Source organism: Hippocampus guttulatus, chromosome 2, assembly GCF_054856545.1.
Source record: "Hippocampus guttulatus isolate MCC_2025c chromosome 2, RoL_Hgut_1.0, whole genome shotgun sequence".
Taxonomy (NCBI): domain Eukaryota; kingdom Metazoa; phylum Chordata; class Actinopteri; order Syngnathiformes; family Syngnathidae; genus Hippocampus; species Hippocampus guttulatus.
In genome coordinates this window covers 20,832,520-20,850,105 of record NC_141262.1, presented here as the reverse complement: position 1 = coordinate 20,850,105, position 17,586 = coordinate 20,832,520, and the positions used below count along the sequence as shown (strand labels likewise).

At 41.3% G+C, this 17,586-nt stretch overlaps 3 protein-coding genes across 6 annotated transcripts in view; all 3 read left to right on the top strand.

The window, feature by feature from the left end:
• Positions 1 to 488: 488 nt before the first annotated feature.
• Positions 489 to 6,993, top strand: rap2c (RAP2C, member of RAS oncogene family). Of its 3 annotated transcripts, none has more exons than XM_086101363.1 (5): positions 489 to 862; positions 947 to 1,146; positions 1,732 to 1,882; positions 2,943 to 3,150; positions 4,780 to 6,993. In XM_086101363.1, the coding sequence occupies exons 1-4, from the start codon at positions 731 to 733 to the stop codon at positions 3,141 to 3,143; spliced, it is 684 nt and encodes a 227-aa protein (XP_085957489.1). In that variant the 5' UTR covers positions 489 to 730; the 3' UTR covers positions 3,144 to 3,150; positions 4,780 to 6,993. The 3 variants fall into 3 exon arrangements, with proteins under 3 accessions (XP_085957489.1, XP_085957480.1, XP_085957496.1); XM_086101354.1 differs by having other exon boundaries at positions 502 to 862; positions 2,865 to 3,150; XM_086101370.1 differs by lacking the exon at positions 489 to 862 and having other exon boundaries at positions 971 to 1,882; positions 2,865 to 3,150.
• Positions 6,994 to 8,302: 1,309 nt separating this feature from the next.
• On the top strand, positions 8,303 to 12,456 carry LOC147208881 (UDP-N-acetylglucosamine transferase subunit ALG13). Its single transcript, XM_086101381.1, has 4 exons — positions 8,303 to 8,505; positions 9,366 to 9,528; positions 10,406 to 10,544; positions 11,742 to 12,456. The coding sequence occupies exons 1-4, from the start codon at positions 8,425 to 8,427 to the stop codon at positions 11,851 to 11,853; spliced, it is 495 nt and encodes a 164-aa protein (XP_085957507.1). The 5' UTR covers positions 8,303 to 8,424; the 3' UTR covers positions 11,854 to 12,456.
• A 3,703-nt stretch (positions 12,457 to 16,159) lies between these two features.
• sesn4 (sestrin 4) overlaps positions 16,160 to 17,586 on the top strand; it is a 28,478-nt gene continuing 27,051 nt past the window's right edge. For both annotated transcript variants that reach the window (XR_015098938.1, XM_086101340.1), the window contains exon 1: positions 16,160 to 16,377. Coding sequence is in view for 1 of the 2 variants with exons in the window: in XM_086101340.1 (XP_085957466.1) it covers positions 16,312 to 16,377 (66 nt within the window). In the remaining variant the exon portion in view is untranslated. The remainder of the gene's footprint in view (positions 16,378 to 17,586) is intronic.

Below are 17,586 nucleotides of genomic sequence, written 5' to 3'. Positions count from 1 at the left end.
GACAAAATGTGAATAAAATAAATATTCTGTGGGGGTAAACTAACGGGGCTGATTTTTAGCCCAATTATCACCTTTCAGTCAACATCAGCAAACGCCGGATCCTGTGTTGTGGGGTGTATTAATTATTAACCCTTTAAGGTCTAAAATAACTAAATTGGTGGAAAATTCTAAACTAAATAAAAATTAATTCAAATATAACAAAAATTCCCAAACTATAATAACCCTGGTTATTCGTGTTTTTGCCAAGGTTCTGCATATGTGTGCATTTTATTTCATGAGTCCCTGACTGTGGATCGTATGATAAACAACTTCTCGGTAACGGTGGTTACAAGCATGAAAATCAGCACGCACATGTACATGTGGCCATCACATTGTAAGATGTTGTCACCCTGGCCACCCCACTAAAAACGTTGTGGCTACGCTCCTGCAATTAGTTAGTGTGTTGCTATTGTGTTGCATACGGAAGCGTGGATATGCCAATGTGGAGTGAAAATGTTTTGACTGGCAGATAGGTTGAAGCGTTGCGAATAGGTTTGACCGAGATAAATACGGTTAACACATTTAAATACGTTTCAACGTAATTGCGAGTTCTTTTGAGCGTGTTTGCCACCCGTTTGAACGTTTCGCCAGTCTAAAAATATTTTTACTCCACATCGGCAGCTGCGCACTTCCATAGGTTGTTGCATAATACTGTTCCGTTGATTCCTTGTTGCTTTGTAATTAAGTTCTAATGCACTGTCAGAGAGACGGGCTGTGTGGAATTATTTCTCCGTCATTGTGGCTATATATGATCAGTTTGTTGATCCTGGAAATAGTCGCGTGCGATACGAGTGCTGCGTCGTGGCACTCTGCCAACGAACAGGTTGGTGACCCCTGCACTAAAGTCGGGGTGTTGCTCTTGTGTGGAAATGATTGATGCGCCCTGATTGGCTGCCGACCATTCCAGAGTGTACGACGCATCCGGCCCAGAGTCAGCCGGGATAGGCTCCAGCTCGCTCGCCGACCTCGTGAGAATGAGCGCGATGGAAGGATGCATGGGTCTCCGTATATCCTAACCCGGTTTGATCCTCGACAGCTTCCCGGAGTTAACCCGTCGCTGCCAAATCGCCTGGCAGCGCGTCTGGAGCACTCACGGAGTCCTCAAAGGTAGACGGTAGCCTCGGAAACACAAGCAGGCCTCGGCCGCCGGACAGTCGGACCCGCCAGGCCAGGAGCAGCGCCGTCAACGCGCTATTTGTGTACGAATGGTGACGGCGAAATAGAATGCGGTACAGGGCGTGCGTCACCCGACGACACGTTCCCCGACAGTGCCTCTTTGTAACCGGGTCGGACCCTCGATGAGCTCGGGCATGGGACCTCGAAGGTTTAGCCATCGCCGAGCTAGCTAACAGGCGGAGTGGACAGCAACTTTCCCCCCTTTTACCCGCCGAGTTTTTCAACCTGGGCTACTGGCAATTATGTCGCATTGATTATATCCGCAAGTAGACAGCGTTTTATATGGTTGTCTCGGCCTGGTTTTGGATAATAGAAAAGGCCCGTAAATGTTTCGGGGCGCCTCGAAGCTAATCCGTTAGCCGCTCCAAGTTAGCTTCGCGTCCGTCGACCATCAATGAAGGAGTACAAAGTGGTAGTGCTGGGTAGCGGCGGCGTCGGTAAGTCGGCGCTGACCGTCCAGTTCGTCACCGGGACATTCATCGAGAAGTACGACCCCACCATCGAGGACTTTTACAGGAAGGAGATCGAGGTGGACTCGTCGCCTTCCGTGCTGGAGATCCTGGACACGGCAGGCACCGAGCAATTCGCCTCCATGCGGGACCTTTACATTAAGAACGGACAGGGATTCATCCTGGTCTACAGCCTGGTTAACCAACAGTCTTTCCAGGTAAGAAAAAAATGATTTGTACACTGTGCAGCTTCATTTTGAGTCAGACAAAGTGAAACCCCTTTTATCGCGCAGAATACGATGCAGGCCCATAAGTGATGGGTGAAAACCAGCGAGAAAGAGAGACCATCAAACATTTAGAAGTAGACTTTGTCACGTAAAAAGCATCGCCAGTCACAGTCCTAACTGTAATATACTAATTATGCTCAAAGTCCCCCAACAAATAGAATACATTATTGTGTTACTGTTTTTGGATGCAACCATTTTGTATTTGACTGTGCAGCGACTCAGTAAATTGCAAAGGATACATTTTTGGATAAAATGACCATATGTGGAAAAAATATTCCAAATAGTTTTACCTTTCCCACAACCCCTAAGCACATTCAGGCTCATTAATGTGATTTCATCTTTTTAAACACTTTTTTAATCCTTAGCTCCTGTATTTAACTCCTACTGGGAGACCAGCGTGTACCATCATTTTAATGTAACAAAAAGATGACAGCACGCACGGTAGTCCAAATAAGAAACCAAGTGTGCATTCTTCATCTTTGTTTGCCACTGCTGGCTTAAGTTAACTATAAAACTGGCACACGAACCCACCCTTGTTCATGTTTCTGTTTGACCCAGTAGCCTGCTTATTCAAGTTATTTCTTTCCAGATTCGAAAAAGAATATTTAATGGGAAATAATAATTCTGCATCACTTAGCGTCCCACCTCTGCGGATGGTGAGGGTCCATGTATTTTGAAGCAAAAAAAATGTTCAAGCAAATAATTTGATGGAACTTTGCTAGGTTAATGCTAGCATATAAGGCAAAATGTCACAGACTAGTGTGTGTCTGTGTGTGTTGAGACAGTCAATCACCGTTTTGTGCTGCTTTCTGCACAAATATGGTCCTGCTTGTTCTTCCTTTCTGCTGCATTTTGTCATTTGTATCATACAAAATGTCCCCAATTCAAAATGTATTTCTTTCTACACCTTGAGGACATCCGACCAATGCGAGACCAAATTGTGCGAGTGAAACGCTTCGAGAAGGTGCCACTGATTCTTGTGGGCAACAAGGTGGACCTGGAGTCAGAGCGTGAGGTGGCGGGCTCGGACGGCCGCGCCCTGGCTCAGGAGTGGGGCTGCCCCTTCATTGAGACCTCGGCTAAGAGCAAGACCATGGTGGATGAGCTGTTCGCCGAGATTGTGCGTCAGATGAACTATTCCACGCTGCCTGAGAAGCAGGAGCAGTGCTGCACCGCCTGTGTGGTACAGTGAACAAGAGGTATGGATCAGATAAGATATCCTTTATTTGTCCCACACTGGATGCTGCATTAGTCAATCTACAAAATGCAGTTTTTTTGCTAACAAGCAAAATAAAAAAAAGTTTTGAATGACAGAGAAAAGTTTTTTTTTTTTTTTTTTTTTTTTTTTTTGCCACAAAACAAGGATGAAAAATGTATCGAAGACTGAGGTCTGGACCGTACTGTGGGTCACCTGGAACAACCCACCACTTGTATTTACATAAAAGTATCTCCGCGTGGCTCTTATTTCACCCGACCGCAAGAGAGATGTCAGTCTGTGAAAGTTATATCGATGTCATGGTACTGGAGCATTTTTATAAGTACAAGTACAGTACATACAGTGTCAATATTGGTGCGTCCTTAATTTTTGGGTAACTGTGAACAATAAACTTTAGTGTATAAATTATTTGACGAGACTATTATTTGCTTTCCTCTCACTTGGACATGGTTCGTTGGTACCATAAGATGGCGCGATGGCGTCAAAGCAATACTTACTGAACGTGGGTTTGGTCAAAATGCGAATGTGTGTTGGTTCACCGTGTCTTTAAAAAAAAAAAAAAATCCCCTTGATTATTATTATTATTTTAACAGATTAACAAAAATTGAAATGAGAGATGTAGTGTGAAGGATGAGTGGGCAGTGACATTTAAGATGGATGTATGACGGGGACGAGCCATAAACATTGCCGCTCGACAGTTCGAGCGACAGAGCGAGGCAGATCGTACAAAGAGGAAAATGCCACATCCTGAATAAGAATATATGTTCCAAAACAGGAAGTTAGCATGTCATTGTTGCACAGCGCCAGCCATCTGTGTTCTGAAACTAAAACACACTTTTTTTTAACAGGAAATTGTATTAATTTATTCCCAACAGTTTATACTCATCATTTGGTAGCATTTCTTTTGGCTGCACTGCATCCAATTACATATATGTGGATGTTGTAGTTTTTTGTTAACGTCCGATCAAATTTCAGCCTCTGTGTCACAGTGTGACTGTAATCATCCCCTGCGAATTTTCAAATTGTAGCGTTGGCCGATTTAACATAAACCACATTAGCACTTAGACCGCTACTCTTCTCTCGTACCTGTATCTGAATATAAGTCGCGTGACTGGTCAAACTATGGAAAAAAAAAGTGTGCCTTCTAGGAAGAGAAATATGTGAATCCATTATGTTCACGTTTTATTAAAAATATGTGAATCAGCAACTACTTTGATTAAGATTTCTGTAGTCCTCAATGAAAGTACCCTGATTAGCTTGATGTTTACCTGTTTTTACTTTGGAAAGCAATGCTTAACATTTTCCCCCGATTTTCTGACATGTTACAGACCAAACCAGAAACTGATCAGGATCCCTTTATATTTGCGGTATTCTCTTTTTCTGAGTAAAGAGTTAGAAAAAGGGATACATGATAATTATCAGACAGCTAATTGATGTCCTGATATCAGGGGTGCAGGGGGGTGACATCACCTGTCTCTGTGCGATAGTGCAAATTAGGCTCTGTTTCGTATTACATTTAAATTTGTATTGGTGTGTGATTTTGATGGTCTTGCTAAATGGTGGCTTTCGCAAGCAACCGTTTGTACTAAAGTGGCGTTGTGTTTCTTTCCAGATGCAGTGTTTGCTTGAATCAGGAGCAAGGGGGCGAGGGGTTCCCCCGACTGCACAACATGACCGCACTGCTAACTTTGAAGGCTTGCGTACGTCTTAACAGACGTACGTCTGGCAGCTGAGATGTCGCTCCTATTTTTGATATCCCGACTGTCAGTGGGGCATTTGGTTTTGTGCCGCCACTTGAAAAGCCTTGAAAGGGACACTGAGAGACTTGACACAGAGTCAACTACTCTTGAATTTCGCCACCCCAATCCCCTTCCCCTCCTTCCTTTTAGTGAGAAATCATACCAGCCCCTCCGCCGCAAAGTGTAATAAACAACAAGAGTGTTTGTGAGATTGCAGCTCCTTTTTCAAGCTGCCCTAATCACCGTTCTATACTTTCTTATTATTCAGACTTGTATCACTATGGGAAGCCATTGGGCATTTATCAAATATCCTTGACATCCAGCTTAAAGTATGTGTACTAGTACACTCTCTGTCAACACTAGCAAGACAATTCAGTGCGCGAGTGCTCTTATTCGAGTAGAAGACTTTTATGCTGATCTTGTTGTACTACTCAACCTGACTAATAGGCACGCCTCACCCACTAGTAGGCTTCTGGACCCCACTCATAACACCAAAATGTCCATGAATCATCCTACTAGTCAGGACAAAGGGCTTACTAGTACAAGCTGGGCCGTAAGGATCCTTGAGTGTTTGTTCGATCTCATTGACATCCAGCTCAAGGTCCTTACGAGTACACTCTTCATACTAGTACACGCTTCATCTTCGCAAGTAAGACAATTCGGCACACGGCTAGGGCGCACTAGTAGAACAATTGTGTGTTTGTAATGATTGTTTCTACCCCTGTTTGAAATTCCTGCTGATTAGTATGATATTTTTGGTATACTAGTAGGACAACTACAAGTTAGTCGCGAAGAAAAACTGCACTAGTCAACATCTGCACACAACTTGTTCACTTAGTGAGGCGCTACATGTTAACTGGTAGAATTTTAGCTAGGTAGGATGAGTACCGCAGGACAACTACAAGTTAGTAGTGAAGCAAAACTGCACTAGTTTTCGTCTGCCAACTACTGGTACTAGTAGTAAAGCACTCGATGTTAACTTGTAAAATATGTGACCACTGGTTTCATTTGTCAACTGATGTGCAATTTTGCCTCACGGCTTACATGTAGTTTTCCTACTAGTCGTACCAAACTGGTCTTAACTAGTGAAGAAAAAGTGCAGTAGTACGTGGACCTACAGATGGACTTCAAGGATATTGATTAAATGGCATTCAGTAAAACCGTTTTTGCATCTAGTTGATTTCCTTATGGTCCAATTACTACTAGTATACTCGTTGTCCACAGGATGACTATTTGGTGCGCTAGTAGAACAACTACTGCCTTTCATTGGGCCTAGTATTGTTTACAAGTGTAACACAGTCATTAGTGAGATTTGTGAACTCATACATGGTGCATAAACTGGATATCGAGGACATTAAAAAAATTGCTCAAAATGGCTTTCCATACATCACAATTTTTTGGGAGTTTGAAGTATTTCATCTTCTGACATTTTTGAATTTTAAGCATGCACACTTAAGTTGCGCTTCCTCTATCATTTTATTTTTATTTTTTTAGTTTGAGGAAATGTTGACTGGCAGGGTGTTCAACTGTATTGAACTGACTCCTCTTTTTCTTTTTCCAGTAAAGTCCATCGTTAAAACTTCAAATCCACATGCTCAAAATTGAAAATGTTTAATGCAATCCTTTTGAGTTGCTAAAACGAGCTATGTTTTGAACTAATTCTACGCAGCCTCAGATACACGAGCGCATGGATCACATGGACGCCTGTCTTCGTGCGCTTTTCTCCTGACGTCTTGGCGGCGGGGGAAGGATTGTGCAAGGACCAAAGCGAGCATGCGCTTCCACATGCACATTTTGACTTTTTTTCTTTTTCATTTCAACTTGGCCATTTGTTGTCGTTCAGTAACTCCAGCTGTGTGTTAAGCGGATTTATTAACATGGCTTTTTTTTTTTTTTTTTTTTAAATAGTATCATATTTATTAAAAACTAACAATGTGAGTAGCCAGTTTTAAACAGTTAATTTTATACTAGTTTTCTGCTTTGGTGACATCCGGCTACAAAGGTATATATTGTGGGGTATTTTTTGTTTGTTTTGGTTTTATATTAAGATGAGAATTTAACAGAGCCTTAAAATAATTTCTGGTGCATCATGGTGTCTTGTTCTTCTTTCGCTAGCAGACATCCTCTTTTTTTCTGCAGCTCATTGTCACACTAACATCGGCAGTGAAAATATTCGCCAACGCAAAACAGCATTGTGTTGACCTCTTGTTTGGCACATCAACCTCACATTCAAGGTTCTGGGTTCGATCTGGGCTCACACCTTCCCACGGTGTTTGTCCTTATAAATAAGACAACTCGGCGCACGAGTAGAAATGACTATACCTTACAAGTAACGTTCCTCACTACTGCTAGTAGAGTAATCAACAAATAAAACTTAGTGTAAACCTATGCAGCGATAGTAAAAGTCTTGACTACTCAGTATGTCACTAGTATCCGTATAAAGGATATTGAATATCAGGTCAGTATGCGAGTACACTATCATCACGAGCAGGACAATTTTGTATTGCAAGTAGGATAACTATATTTTATTAGTGATACAAAACTGAACCTGTTGACATCTGTGTGCTTAGAGAACTACTGTACTGGTGGAGAGCCAGATGTTAACTAGAATTCGGAGTGTGAGGCTACTAGTACGTGACATCCTGGTTGGGCCAAGACTAGTACGTGACATCCTTCTGGTTGGGCCAAGTAGTGTTACGTGTGCATCTCAGTCGTTTACAAGGTTAATTATTTTCTAGTAAGCCAAGAGAACCATTAGTAGTCAAAATTAGATGAGCAAATATTTAGCATTTTATTGGTTTTGATGTCAATTTCACAAATGATTAATGAAGTATTTGATCAGATCCACAAGTTCTTTTATTTTTCGGTGACCGGCTCCAAAATCTTGAATGTCGAAAGCCTAGCGGGAACAATATTACTATCAAAATAGTCTTTATACTAGTGTAATCTAGTTCTACTCCTGTGCTGAATTGCATTACAGTACTTGTCAGGACACAGCACATTAATTAGTACCGGTACAGTATACGTACCGGACCTGGGGGGAAGGATTAGCGAATAAATGCTCCAACGGCTTGTAAGGCATTTAATTTGCATCTTTGTGTGCCTACTTGTGTGTGACACAACCGAATGGATAGCAAATTATTCGAAACCGTCTGAGCATTTTTTTTCTATATCCGTGAAGGAGGCTATGCGAAATCCTACTTATTGGGCCTAGTGGTGTTACTCGTGCAAAACAGTAGCTGACTATTAAGATGTAATTAAATACTTGTTGGGCGAAATTGGCACGAGTGGAATTTTTTTTACTCTTCAGCACTGAAATTGGCGTCCGCTTCATTTTCAAAACGTTGCAGTTTAGCCTCCAACCATTGGAGGCAGCACATTTTAAATTAAGGGTAGACGTCACCAATGAATCCGGAAGTGGTCAGATGTACGCAGTGATGACTTCTGCTTCGGTGAATCAGTTTGAGCCAAAAGGCGGAAAAAAACGCGTCGGAACGACCAAATTCGCGTGAGCCGCGATGAAGACTGTGTTTGTTACCGTTGGCACTACAAGCTTTGACGACCTCATCGAGGAAATCACGTCCGCCGAGGCTCTAAAGGTGATTTCAAGTTGGCGCCTGTAGGCATAAGAGCCATTAATACTGACGTATTTGCATTTACACCACTAATCAAGTATGATAAGTACTTGTACTCTGTACTTAACGAGAAGTACAGATACTTGTGTCGAAAATACTCTGTTAAAATGAAGTACTGATTCCACTCAAGTAATTTTTTAAGCACTTGGTACTACCGTGAAATTGCCCCCCGTCATTTATTTAAATGCATTACCTGTTTTGATAATTTGGTACAATAAAAGAGAAACTGCATACAAAACTGTTTCCCTTGAAGTAAGTCACTAGTGGACACAGCTAATTTCTGACTGTTATTAAGCAGGACTGAACTGACAACAGGCTCTGCATGATAAAAAAAAACAACATAAAAATGAAAAATTAGCAAATTATACCAACTAAAAATGCACCTTGTTTATATATTTTTTCAAGTTAGACAAAGAATGCCAGAAGCTGCCACAAGACAATATATTCCCCATTAATTGTGAATGGTAAATTTGTTGTGTCATTGTTAATGTTCCCCAGTTTACATTCCTCCATGGAACAGCTTTTTTTTTAACCTTCTGACTACGAGTGAAAAAAGTAAAGAGCCTATTTGGACAAACCCAGGAGTAGAAAGGGACAGATCCTGGCTTTTGGTCACTAACGTCATCCAGAACAATGCAATTAGATACACAGAAGCCTTGCCACAAATAGCACAAAGTACACAGCAATTGCCTATAGATGCCACAAGATGATGCCAAAACTGTAGTTTTGTATTAGACATGGCTTTGGCGAATAAATGAATGATGCAAATATATTGTACTTTTTATCCCAATTGAATAAACCAGTGGTTCTTTTTTTGAAACCAGGCATTAAAGTACCGCGGCTATGAGCATTTGATTCTCCAAGTGGGAAGAGGATCGGTTCTCCCAGATCCACAGAACTTTCCGCATGTCACCTTGGAGGTTTTTCGCTTCAAGGACTCCATAGCCAAGGACATGGAACAAGCAGACCTCATCATCAGCCATGCGGGCAAGTACAAATCTTGTCATGTCAATTATATGAGACAGAAATGCCAAAATGTCATAAGGTGGGCAAGTTTAGGCACCTGACACTCCAACAGAGTGTGTGTGTGTGTGTGTGTGTGTGTGTGTGTGTGTGTGTGTGTGTGTGTGTGTGTGTGTGTGTGTGTGTGTGTGTGTGTGTGTGTGTGTGTGTGTGTGTGTGTGTGTGTGTGTGTACAGTATGTTATAAACAACGTACGTATCGCCTTGGGTAGTTTAAATTTTCTGTGGTGACCGTGAGAAAACATGACCCAAGGAGTGAATGTCGAATGAGTCAATGCCACTCGCGGACTGTTTCTTCGTTGTATATTTGAAAATCAATTATTTATTTTTCAGTCTTGTTTTCATGACATGTTTTTGAGATGTCACAAAAGCAAGAAATATTGATATATAATAGGTGAGCTGTTTTTGGTGAAGCCAACCCATGTTCTTCTGCTGCTTGCTGAAAAATGGAAAATACTAAAAACAAACTTTTGAGGGTGAATGACAAGTGTCTACTCTTTGTTTTGGTACAGTCGGTCCTTACATTGTCGCAGAAAACAAGATTCTGTGCCCCTTGAAAGGTCAGAAATGCTCTAAAACGGCTGGCAACATGAGGCACTCTCACTTCACAGTTTATTCCCATCAATTCTTCCAAGAAGGGCACCAACTTGGAAAACGACTCCCTCAGGCTCCATTTCCAACTTTTCAGACATGCCCAGTAATCCACATGTCCATGCTTTCTCCTGTATTTTTTTTATTTTTATTTTTTACGATCACAGTCCATTAAAAGATGTGAAGTGAAAACGGGAATTTGCTGTTGGGCCCGCGGACGCGCTGAAGAATGCAGATCTTGTTTCTCTCAGGGGCCGGAAGCTGCTTGGAGGCATTGGGTGCCGGCAAAGCCCTGCTGGTGGTGGTCAATGACAAGCTGATGGACAACCACCAGCTGGAACTGGCCAGACAGCTGCACACGGACTCACATTTGCTCTACTGCACTTGCCCGTATGTAACATAGACCTGGGTAGGGGTTCTCAAACTTCTTTGGGTCCAGGAAAAAAAAAACAATTCCAAGCACACATTGCTGCGAATTAAACACCACGTGTAAGCATAAATCAGGGAGTTCTAAACTTTTTTACATTGAGGGACATTAACAGAAAAATGGAAGCACTAATGCTGAGAAAAAAAAGTTCCATATCTCTTTATAACATGATAAATTTGAAGTTTAACATGATGCATTATCACATGCTGGTGGATATTCTTACTCATCCATAGTCAGTTTTCAGGAAATTGAATCGATTGCACCAGGACTGCTCTGGATATCTCTGAAGACGTTTCACCTTCCATCCATGACCAAAAAACGAAAACACAGTCCCCTTTGACCGCAGAGGGAGCTCGACTCCACCTGGACTTGTTGATTCACAGAGGCCCCTCTGCAAGGCATCTTAATGACAGTCATTTTGCAAGAATGATACCATTCAGGTTGGTGGGGTCTGCCTCCAACTTGGAGCATAAATAGGTCAGGTTTACCACGCCAACTCAGGCTGGCCAGTCCCAAAGAAGCCGTGCCGCATGAACTCATGAAGCTTTCTCGAATGAGAGGCCAAACGTCTTCCAAAGCACCCAGAGCAGTCCAGTTGCGATGGATTCAATGCGCTAAGAAAGATACATACTGTAATCATGTTAACATGGTAAGTTTGACTTCTGAATTCATCAAAACAAATCAAGAGCAATTAGTTCAAACAAGAATGGGAAAGAATTCCACCTACAAAGCAAAAGGGCATTTAACACAGTGGTAAACATAACCCTGTCCCAGTATTCTTGAAATGTGTTGCAGCCATAAAATTCAAAGTTAATATTTGCTAAAAACAAAGTTTATCCGTTTGAACATTGAATATATTGTCTTTGTCATCTATTTAATTGAAGATACGTTGAGCGTGATTTGCTAGTCATTGAAGTCACTAATGTTTAACACAACATCCTTCCTTCATTGGAAGTGGGTTTTGTTATTGTGGATCGATTTGATTGATTTAATTTTTTTTTTTCACCTATCCTGCATTAGTTCCAGCATTCCTTCACCCCGTCTGCATAATTATTTATGACAAATCATTTTGCGGACCCCGAGTTTGAGAACCCCTCCACGACAATATGTAAATTATGAAATTTAGTGAGAGCCCACCCTTGTTTGTTCTCCTCTCTCAGAACACTGACCGAAACACTGAGGAACATGAATCTTTCTCTCCTTCAGCCTTTTGTGCCGGGTCAGCCAAAAAAGTTTGCAAACTTTATGGACAAAGCGCTTGGACTCCAGTGAAACAGGATTTATTATGGAAAATGAACTTTTTTTCCCCCCACAAAGGGTTTGCTCTCTGCCATTCATCCCCACCCAAATGTCACCTAATAACCACCCATGACATGATCAGCTAGGCTGAGTGAAGATCAAGTGACAGCAGGGTTGCATTGTTTGAAATGTTAGAATGCAAAAACAGTCATATCCCCAACGCGCGCCTTCGTATCACGTCAAAGTCAAAAGGTTAGCAGAGCTGCATTGAGTTTTGATCGATGCATACATGAGCCTTAGCTGCCGGTGTTACGTTGTGATAAGCGCAGCATACTCAATTGCTTGGTGAAGTTGTTCCTTTGCTATTTTGACAAAAAACATGCCACAGATATATTATGAGTACACATGTGAAGTGTTTTTAATTAATTGTGACTAAAATAATATGCAGTATGTCTCTTTTTAACAACATGAAGTTGAATTATGTGTACTCAGGAGTGATAAACTCGTTTTTTGTTTTTATTTTTAAATAAATCTGGTACTCCATCATGTGTATGTCGGCCGTAGTGCACGCTATCAAAGTCATCATAGGCTTGTAGGCTTTGTGGGCATCCCTCCAATAAAGCCAGTGGAGCATCATGTTCAGTTCTCACTTTCTTTACCTTGTCAGCATGTAAAAATCCATATGCAGTCAACCCTTGTTAAAAAATCCCCGATATCAAGGTCCATCATAATTAAAAAAAAAAAAAAAAATTTTACCATCCCAAGCCCTTTAAACATTTCGGCTTTTCAAAACACAATTTTTATAGTATTGGTTAGAATCTGTTCTTACTCTCCTCCAACCAAAAAAATGCGAGACTATTGTATAACATCACTTTGAGGAAACAAAAAGGTGAGGCATGTTTGCTTCCAGTTGAAATTTACTGTCAAACTGATACATAACATCAAAGACAATTAAACATTACCCATATCGTGTTGTCTAACGAGTTTGCTAGCATAACACGAATATAATGGGAAAATCCATAGATGGTCTAACAGAAATTAGCATGTTACTGTCATCATAAACCTCCAAACACCTGCTACTACGGTATAACACGTATCTGCAACACATGCGACCAAGGAAAATTAAACATTGTTTAAACACCAAAATGATCATCCAAAAAACATATCACTGTAACCAACATCTCCTAGGTTAATGCTAATAGTGTGAAATGCCACAGACAGGCTAACATAAGTTAGCATCAATATTGCTGTCATTATAAACCTTAAAACAACTGTTACTAAACATACAACACATACAAACAGGGCATACAGCAATACTCACGAGCATGAATTTTCGACTATTAGTGCAGCTTGGTAGGGGACCTTCTCTGCCTCTTCTTTTTGCTCTTAATTAGGCTTCATCTCTTCCAGTTTAGCTCAGTGCTGCCCGGCATGTTGTGGTACAGTGTTGTACTACATAGAGGGCGTGCAACTCCAAATTTTGGCTGTACAGTTTATATTATGAAAAAAAAGTAGTCAACGTAAAGATCCACAATTCTGGGCAAGTCCACAGCATTTATATTTTAGTTTCATGAAAACGGGATTACAACCTGCAAGCACAATAAATATGCTGTTGTGATGAACCTAATGGGACAAATGTGCAACACACAGGCAGGTTGTACACTATTTACACTGTATCCTGATCGCCAAGTCAAGGTTACGCACACACACTTTCACACACAGACGCATACACAATTCTATTAGCTCGAAGTTCACACCTGTTGGTTGCCAATAAACACAGGATTGACCTAACCTTTCCAACTACTGTAAGGAATTTCATCATCCAAGATTATTGCTTGGGACAAGTATGTATTTAAACAGCTTTTAATAAAATAAAAACCATAATACAACAGGAAATGTGAGTTCTCTTTGAGAAAACAAAATGCAAAGAAATAGCTCCATTCGCACAACAGTTTTCAACATCTCAAATGTACTTTAAAATGTGGAAGATTCCACATGTGAAAAGGAAAAAAAATTGGCATACTGTATATGTCCTCTTTTGACACAGCACACCGCACACACAACGGTAACTTCATTGATCATCGCAAATCTCTTTCATGACCATACATGATTTGTAATTTCAAATATGAAACATGTTTACCATTTACAATTGGCGGCCCGACTGCCTTCTGAGTGGAAAAGTGACACTTAACACACCCCAGGGGATAATCACTCAGGATAATCAAATTGCAAGGGCATGAAAGGGTTCAAATTTGCCTTGCTTATCGGAATATGTGGATCTTAAGCAAAATTTTAAATATGAGAAACCCCACACGATTGTAAAAACTGAACAGGTTTAACTTTGCCGATAGTCAGTCTCAAACAGCAAAAAATAAAAATAAACCAGTCTTAACGCACCCCATGCTGCAGGATAATCACTCCGGATAGTTCATTTAGAATTTAGAAACATCCGACATTTTGGCCTGTGTTCACTTTGATGAGAAGGAGAGGATGCACGCCCAATATTGAACATGCTTACACAATTGTCAAGCCCGACCGTTTTTCTGAGCAGATCTGGGAGGAAAAAAATTACCGAGCACACGCCACACCACAGGATAATCACGCACGATAATCTTTAGGATAAATCCCAATCCCCACCGGGCCTTTGCTGAAGTTGATCTCAAGCATGATGCTAATTTGACCTGATTGTTGGTACATATGCTGTTGTAAATATGGAACTGGTTTAACATTTACAATAGTTCAGCCCTGCCTGTTTTCGGGGGCTACTTCAGTTGGGAAAAATACACCACTGAACAGACTCCACACCACACGCTAATCGCTCTGCATCGTCTTTTAGAGACCTCTGATAATCGGGCTTTTGCTGATCTTGTTCACAAGGAGGCGAAAATGCTCTAATTTCCCCTACTTGTTACTTTCATTGAGCTATTTCCAACTCTCTCAATTCAGCACGGCGGATAATAGAATTAAGCATTTGAATCCGCCACGCAGACGGTTCCGAACGGATTTTTAGCTATCTGCTTGTTCAGACCGGTTCTGCCAGCCTCTTCAATAGGATCCACATGATGTTTGTGCAAAGCCGCAAGTAATTTAATAAAGGTGGACACTCACTCTTTCTTGCTCTCTCACTGTCATGTGTGACTGCAATCCCCCCGCCCCCCTTCCATTGGGCTTCTTTTGCCACTTTGCATTGCCAATAAACAAACAGAGAGTTGGACAAAACAAACGTGCTTATATTTTCATTACCGCACAGCAAACACAGTATACGCTCTACTCCCTCATCACTAATATAGAGACTTCATCGAGTTAACTAAAAAGTCCCCTCCAAATCCCAACATCACGACAAAAAAGTTAGGAATGACTCAATGATTCCTGAATCATTCACTCATTCCTTTGCCCTAGTCACGAATTCATAATACAGGGAGTTTTATATTACAGATCCACAGATTTTGTTTCATGGCAATATTTAAATGCACGTGTGAGCGTTTAAAAGCCCTTCCGTGGCAAAAAGGCAGCTTAACCAATCCAATCAAAGACTTAGTTGTTCACATGCATCCATGTTTGTCTCATCAAGACAAACGGAGACAAACGTGCATGTATCATGTTGTGGATTGTTGTGAGAATGTCATATTTAAAATAACTACGAGTTTTAATGTGCACAGTCTCAAATTTTCTTGCTTTATTCTTGAATTATCACGCAATACTGATAATGATGTGTGTCCAAAACAAACAATAAGAAACAAAAGTCTCGTTTCTCTATTAATTATTATTTTTGTTTGTTTGTTTTTAATAACAAGCTTGGTGTCCCAAGTAGAGGTCATGTTGTTATGCTCTGGTTCCTTTGTACACTTTTTTGCAGTTGGCATTTTAGGACCTTATCTTCCGCCCTCCATCTGTCAAACCCTCCCCTACTTAACTGTGATTGGTCACGTTGACATCGAATCGCCAGCTCGCCCGCCCCTTCTTTCTGTGATTGGCCACTCTGTTGCCAGAGCCGCTGTTCTTCCGCCTCTTTGTCTTATTATTTCTAGCGAATATTTAAAAAAAACAGACGACAATTCATTAAAGACACACATAATAGAAAAGCAAGCAAAATTACCAAGGATAGAAAAAAACAAAACAAATGAATAAAACATTATCAAAAACTCAAATCTCGATCGGTCCCCATTCGCTGTGATTGGCCAAGGTGACAACGCAAACGGCAGATCGCCCGCCCTTCCTTCATCCTGATTGGCTACCCCGTCTCCAGCTCCGCCATCATTCCCTCCCCTCCTTAGCTGTGATTGGCCACACTGTTACTGTAGCTGTCAGTTCTCACGTTGGCAGCTTTCGCCAAGCTCCGTCGTCACTTGTCTGCCGGGGCAGCAGAACACCGTACACGGCCTCCGCTTTTCAACTCCTCCGGTCCTCCTCCGCCTTTTGTTACAAGCAGCACCCGGCGGGGGACCCATAAGACATCGCCGCGTCCATGTAATTTGCACACTGGGCTGGAAAATGATCATCTGCACGAATAAAATGGAGTATCCTCTCAGAAGCCAGTGCCAGAGAGTCCAGAAACAGGTAAGTGAAGGTGGCTAAGTTACGGGAGCGCCTAACGGCTAAACACCATAGCAGAAATTCATTCATTTTGTTCCGAGGCTTTAAAAACATTCTCTTACATTTTATATCAAATTTCATTTCATTTTATTGCACCGGCGTCTACTTAACCGAAATGTTGTTAACTCGCTTTCGGAAATTTTGGCCTGGTAACTTTAACGTAACATACTGAGGAAACAAATATATACAGTACATCTATCATTAACCTAATTAAACATTTCTATCGGTGAGGAATTATTTATACATATAAAGCCACATAGTTTTTGAATATCCATCAAACAATTTAGCGAGTGGTTCCTTTACAGTATAAAGCCACATTCTCGTCACTCTTATTAATACATGTCGTGTTTATGTGACTTAATTGTATACACTTAGTTTGCATTTGATTTATTTATTATAGTTTGTCGGTAAATTGACATTTGTGTGACAAAAGACACCTTTGAGTTTGATTGTGTGTTGAAATGGATGAAGTATACAAGCTTCACAGAAGGTGGGAGTTGACGTCAGTGCGAGAAGATTTGAGGCGAAAAGTGTCAAGTGAAGACGTGCAGTGCAGTCGGCAGCCACAGCAAAATATCTACAGTTTAGCATTTTTTATCCAAATCGATTGTGTTGCCCTGCACCACTTGTTTTACGTTGTTTTTGCAGCTCAACAAGGACTGCCAATCAAACTTGTTTTTCTCCTGTGCCGCTGCTGTTTGCTTTGCAACCGACACGGGGGCGCTGTCTCAAGTAGTCCAAAAAAAGAGGAGAGACGTGTTTGCCGCAGATGAAATGGAGCAAAACAGGCAGGAGGAATGTGAGGGCATTGAAGGATTTGCAGGAGCAAGGCCACTCGTTCCCATCAAATGTCCACGTTTTTCGAGCACAGAAGGCGAATCTAAAGTAAAGAATGCCAAATCCACGTTTTTTAAACGAGTGAAATCCACATTTACAAGGTTCAATCCCTCATTTGCAGTTTTTTTTCTTCATTACCTTGTAGCATAGAGATTTGTTTGTCTTGCCCCTTCCCACGGGTCCTGTTCTTCTTCCAGGGGAAGCATTTGACCATTTTTTTCAACATCCTTGATACCTAGTGTAAGATCTATGCACTGGCATGCTCTTTGTCACTAGAAAGACAATTCAGTGCCCAAGTTGTCTTGCTCCATTTGTTTTTCCGCTGCTAGTGCTACA

What these genes read in the sequence shown, in the direction of transcription:
- rap2c (XM_086101354.1), top strand. Translation starts at nt 731, where the DNA reads ATGCACTGTCAGAGAGACGGGCTGTGTGGAATTATTTCTCCGTCATTG. An exon ending in GGCACTCTGCCAACGAACAG is followed by an intron (nt 863 to 946) that starts GTTGGTGACCCC and finishes CGACCATTCCAG; the next exon opens with AGTGTACGACGCATCCGGCC. An exon ending in TTAACCAACAGTCTTTCCAG is followed by an intron (nt 1,883 to 2,864) that starts GTAAGAAAAAAA and finishes CTACACCTTGAG; the next exon opens with GACATCCGACCAATGCGAGA.
- LOC147208881 (XM_086101381.1), top strand. Translation starts at nt 8,425, where the DNA reads ATGAAGACTGTGTTTGTTACCGTTGGCACTACAAGCTTTGACGACCTC. An exon ending in CGTCCGCCGAGGCTCTAAAG is followed by an intron (nt 8,506 to 9,365) that starts GTGATTTCAAGT and finishes TTTTGAAACCAG; the next exon opens with GCATTAAAGTACCGCGGCTA. An exon ending in TTGCTCTACTGCACTTGCCC is followed by an intron (nt 10,545 to 11,741) that starts GTATGTAACATA and finishes CTCCTCTCTCAG; the next exon opens with AACACTGACCGAAACACTGA.